The 4,859-nt window shown below is 46.2% G+C and overlaps 1 protein-coding gene across 1 annotated transcript; it reads right to left on the bottom strand.

The window, feature by feature from the left end:
* Positions 1-1,846: 1,846 nt before the first annotated feature.
* On the bottom strand, positions 1,847-4,589 carry LOC100704736 (olfactory receptor 146). Its single transcript, XM_003457550.3, has 2 exons — positions 3,677-4,589; positions 1,847-2,643 (listed from the first exon to the last, which is right to left on the bottom strand). The coding sequence occupies exons 1-2, from the start codon at positions 4,587-4,589 to the stop codon at positions 2,582-2,584; spliced, it is 975 nt and encodes a 324-aa protein (XP_003457598.3). The 3' UTR covers positions 1,847-2,581.
* Positions 4,590-4,859: the final 270 nt, after the last annotated feature.

Below are 4,859 nucleotides of genomic sequence, written 5' to 3'. Positions count from 1 at the left end.
GTGTCTTCCAACCTTCAAAGGTTGCGTTTTCTGTTCTTCAGGTTGTTTCTGACCCTCTGCCACATTTAGATTTTCCCACCGTGTTTTTTAGCTCTGAAACGGTTTCTCCAGGGATAAAGAATGTTGCTCCTCTCGAGTTAACAAGAGCTGATGCGAAGTCTGGTAACTCAGGTTTTGAAAACACTAAGACTGTGCATTCAATCACTGTTGTTAAGTTTAAGGGAAACATGTTACCATCCGTCATGAGTAAACTGCTAGGGGAGCTCAGATTGGATAGCCCAGAGTTAGTTTCGCACCCAGTTACCTCAAACACTACCTCTGTTAACACCCCTACTCCTGTACCTGCTGAGTATGAGACTGTGGAAGGTGTTCCTTCACTCCTGGACTATGCTGCTCACCAACCAGTGTATTTAGAAACAGTCCATAAGAATGCTTCTATTTCTGTAACCGCTCCTTCTGAGCCAAGAATTACAGACCCTAGGTTTGTTAAGCCTGGATCCTTCTGTACAATGACTGTTTTAAAGACTGCTACTTCTAACATGGAAAGCTTAAGAACAGCAGAGTTGCTAAAACTGGCCTGCCATAGGTCTCTGTTTGCTGAAACTGTGTTTGGCTTCACTAACTTGGTTTTCCCAGTGTCTGTTACTGCTCCTGAGCTCAGCTCTCCACCTCCAGTTCCTGTACCCAGGGCAGCTCGGGCCCAGCTTTCCCTTGCACCCGTATCAGTTCCTCGGGTGAGGGTAGCTGAGGTCCAGCTGGTCCCTGCTTCTGTCTCCAGCCTGGCAGAGGCTCCGTTCATCCCGGCACCCGTACCTGCTCCTCGGGTGGGGTTGATGGACACCCAGCCGTTGCCTGCACCTATTCCGGCTCCCCGGGTAAGGTCAGCTGTGACCCTGCCGACTCCTGCACCCGTCTCAGTTCCTTGGGTGGGAGCGGCAGAGATCCAGCTAGCTCCTGCACCTACACCGGCCCCCAGGGTAAAGGCAGCCAGAGCCCAGCTCATCCCTGCACCCGTATCTGTTCCTCGGGTGGGGATGGCTGGTGTTCGGCCAGGCCCTGCACCCGTTCCTGTTCCCCGGAGGAGAGCAGCCAAGAGTCTGACACCTGCTCAGTCACCAGTTCAACTGCCTGCTGACCCACCATCACTGCAACCACCACTACAACTTGCACTTCTATCCATGGCGCAGTCATTATCTCAGTTATTAGCCCAGTTTCCTGTTCTGTCACCAGTTCAGTCTCTAGTTCAGTTGTTTGCTCAGTCACCAGCCCTGTTAAAAGCTCAGCAGCCCATTCAGTCACTACCAACCTCAACTGGAAGCCTTTGTGAGCTTGCTCAGCCAGCTGAGGACTGCATGGTGCTGACACATCTTGGACAGACTGTTTGCCCCACACAGCCCCAGCCGTTGCATCCCAAGCCGACTGCGTGCCCTGTGCAGCTACAGTTAGCGTCCACTGAGCCAGAGGTCTCCGCACCTGCTGGCTCTGCATCTCTTCTCGCTGGCGGTTCAGGAGAACCGCTCCAGCCATCCCTCGTCTCCGCTGGGGGTTCAGGAGAACCGCTCCAGCCATCCCTCGTCTCCGCTGGGGTTCAGGAGAACCGCTCCAGCCATCCCTCGTCTCCGCTGGCGGCTCTGGTCAGCCCGGCCAGCACTTCCTCGTCTCCGCTGGGGGTTCTGGTGAGCCCGGCCAGCACTTCCTTGTCTCCGCTGGGGGTTCTGGTGAGCCCGGCCAGCACCTCCTTGTCTCCGCTGGCGGCTCAGGTCAGCCCGGCCAGCACCTCCTCGTCTCCGCTGGCGGCTCAGGTCAGCCCAGCCAGCACCTCCTCGTCTCCGCTGGCGGCTCTGGTCAGCCCGGCCAGCACCTCCTCGTCTCCGCTGGAGGGTCCAAGTCGCCTTCGCCCGGTCCGGCCTCTGCATCTGCTTCTGCTCTGCCTGGTCCAGCTCCGGCTTCTGCTTCTGCTCCGCCTACGCCGTCGCCTGGTCCGGCTCCATCGTCGCCGTCTGGTCCGGCTCCATCGTCACCTGTGGCTGCCACGCCACCATCTGGCCTCGTTTGATCCAGTGCCCACCAAGTCTCAACTAGTACGCCCGACACTCGAGAGCCGCCGCCATCTTCCACGCGGCCGGCCTCCGGACCCGCTCTGTAGCCGCCGCCGTCTTCCACGCCGCCGGCCTCCAGTCCTGTTCTGCTGCCACTGCCACTTCTCACGTGGTCGGCCCCCAGAACAGTCGAACTATGAACTTTTGTGCTGTCGCCCCCCGGGTCGACCTTCTGCTCTCCATGGACGCTGTTTCCCTGGACTCCAGCATCTTTTGTTTTGGACTGTTTTTGTTTGTTTCTGGGCTCGGTTTTGGTCTCATGCTCCTTGTGTTTTGTTTGGTTTGCAATGCAGTGCACCCTCCCAGCCCAAAACCTCACTTACCCTGCTGTACACAGCTGAAAATGCCTCAGTTCTTGAATGCTGACACTGCCTGCTAAGTGGCTACTTATGGGCATCTGCACCAACAAAACCCTTCTAGATCATTCTGCCCGAATTTAACCCTGGGCACAGTGCCTTAAATTATGCATAAATCAAATGTTTTCACCTTCTTTCATCTTTTTGGATACGATAAGCCCTGGTGACAGATACAACAGTACGACTGTCTTCGATGTGTCATTGTTCCCTCCATTTAGGCTCAAATCGGTTTGATGTTTGATGGTGCGCAATGACGGAAAATAAAAACCTCCTTCATATTATAAGTAACATGTCTGCTTTAAAAATGTAAGGAAGAGAAAGTAGAAATATTTGTGTTACATTGTAAGGAGTTAAAGTAAAAAGATAAGAAAAAAATACTGAAGTACAGATACCTGTAGCATTAAGTATTTGTACTTTGTTGGTTCCCACCTATGAATTTAACACATCTGAACAAACACTGAACACATTTTCATGCTTAGGTGCCGTAGTAGTCTTAAAGTCTAATACCTTTTGATAATGAAAATGAGCCACTTACAGACTTAAAGGTGTATTTCTAAATATTTCACCACAATAGTCACTCCCATTTGCATAATCTTGATTAAAAACTATTACACCTTTGTCTCCATTATATTTTCAACTTGTCCACTGCTTCTGCACTTTTCCCCATGTACCCAAAAAACCACACTATCAGACGTATATACATTGTTTGATATCTCCTTTAAAGTTTTTCTTTGCGAAACATTAACTGTAATAAATGCAGGCATTACAAGAAATCAAAGCAACTTCACAACAAAGGTGCTGAAAAATATTTTGAAAATATTCTTGTTTCTTTACTTTAAAAAGCTATATTTATGTTTTCAAAAATTTTTAATACACATTGATGTACTTAGATAACAGAAGCCAGTAGGTGATGTGGTGCAAGAATTCAGAGGTAAAACAAAATTTAGCTTGATCCTTTTTTAACACACAGGGAAAAAAGTGAAGAGGGTTTCATGCTTTTCAATATTTAGATTAAATTTAACTTGTGTACAGCTACAACAACAGTCCACATCTATTTCAAATTTTGCTTCTGCAATCGAAGGCTGTTTTTAGTGGATTAAGGTGCAGCTAATTCATTGCAATACTTATGAATAAGATATTTCAAAACAAAGAAACTCTATTCTGCTTTAGCATTCCTTTATGTTTTCCCTTTTTTCTTGTTACTAAAATAATGTCTTTTGCAAAGCTTCTTGATAGCATTCGTCACTTCTTCTGTCTTTAAAGCATATATAATGGGATTGAGCAAAGGTGGTATGGTGTGGGTCAATGCAGAATTTATCATTCTGGCATTAGGATGAATGTAGGACGTGACTGCAGCTACATTAGTACCTGTCCATGGTAGGAAGAAAATAGCAACAAGGATCAGGTGAGAAGTACAAGTTTTTAACGCTCTGAGTCGTTCCTCTCTGAATGCAGTCCTGCTCACTGCTATGGAAATACAGATATATGTGGCTACTATAAATGCTAGAGGAATGATGAGAATTATGCTGACAATGGCAGATGCTAAATTCTGATTTATAGATATATCATTACAAGCTAAACGATATACTGGTCCATGATCACAAAAAAAGCTGTTTATCACCAAAGAGCTACAGAATGAGAGACGATTAAGAAGCCCAACCATGGTTGCTATTGCACTTACAAAAAAACACCATACAAACAGCAGAATTGCAGTAATTGATGTTTCAGTCACAATATTATGATACCTTAAAGGGAGACAAATGGCTATAAGTCTGTCATATGCCATCGTGACAAGTGTCCATGACTGCACACTTGCAAAGAAAATAACAAAGAACATATAACTTAAACAGGCCTCATAGACGATGTATCTCCTGTCAAACAGAAAAGTATCTAAGACTTTTGGAATGAGAGCTGTGCTCCCACACAAATCTGTCAAAGCCATGTTGAACACAATCATGTATTTAGGAGTATGAAGAGTCTTCACCAGCCAAATAACTGAGAGAAGAAAACCATTCCCCAAAACAGTCACGATGTAGACAAAACACAGGAAGATATAGAAATACCTAATATGAGGGATATTGGAAAACCCACCAAGATAGAATTTTGCAGGCCGAATAAATGTGGTATTAAACATAGTAGGGGACTTTTTTTTTTCTGTTCACGTTATAAATATCTGTCTCCGTAGAGTAAAAACTAAAGAGTAAGTAAAAAATATATAGCTGATTTTTGCTGTGGCAAAAGCAAAACTCACCCAAATGTTATCAAGCGTGCAATGCACTAAGGTGAGTCATACTGTGAGAGATGTGTTATTTATATTTTACCTCAGTGTGGCAGTAGAAGTGAAGGATGCTGGGTCACATGCTTCTAATTATTAATATATTTTATTTGGTAACTATGTTTAAGT

This window comes from Oreochromis niloticus, linkage group LG10 (genome assembly GCF_001858045.2).
Source record: "Oreochromis niloticus isolate F11D_XX linkage group LG10, O_niloticus_UMD_NMBU, whole genome shotgun sequence".
In the NCBI taxonomy this organism is placed as follows: domain Eukaryota; kingdom Metazoa; phylum Chordata; class Actinopteri; order Cichliformes; family Cichlidae; genus Oreochromis; species Oreochromis niloticus.
Note: the sequence above shows the minus strand (reverse complement) of the source record. Positions and strands in the feature narration are given on the sequence as shown.

Excerpts from the sequence above, each read along its gene's own strand:
- LOC100704736 (XM_003457550.3), bottom strand. The coding sequence starts at position 4,589 with ATGTTTAATACCACATTTATTCGGCCTGCAAAATTCTATCTTGGTGGG. Across the intron at positions 2,644-3,676 it reads GAATGCTATCAAGAAGCTTT|ACAGTCGTACTGTTGTATCT; the intron begins GCAAAAGACATT and ends GACACATCGAAG.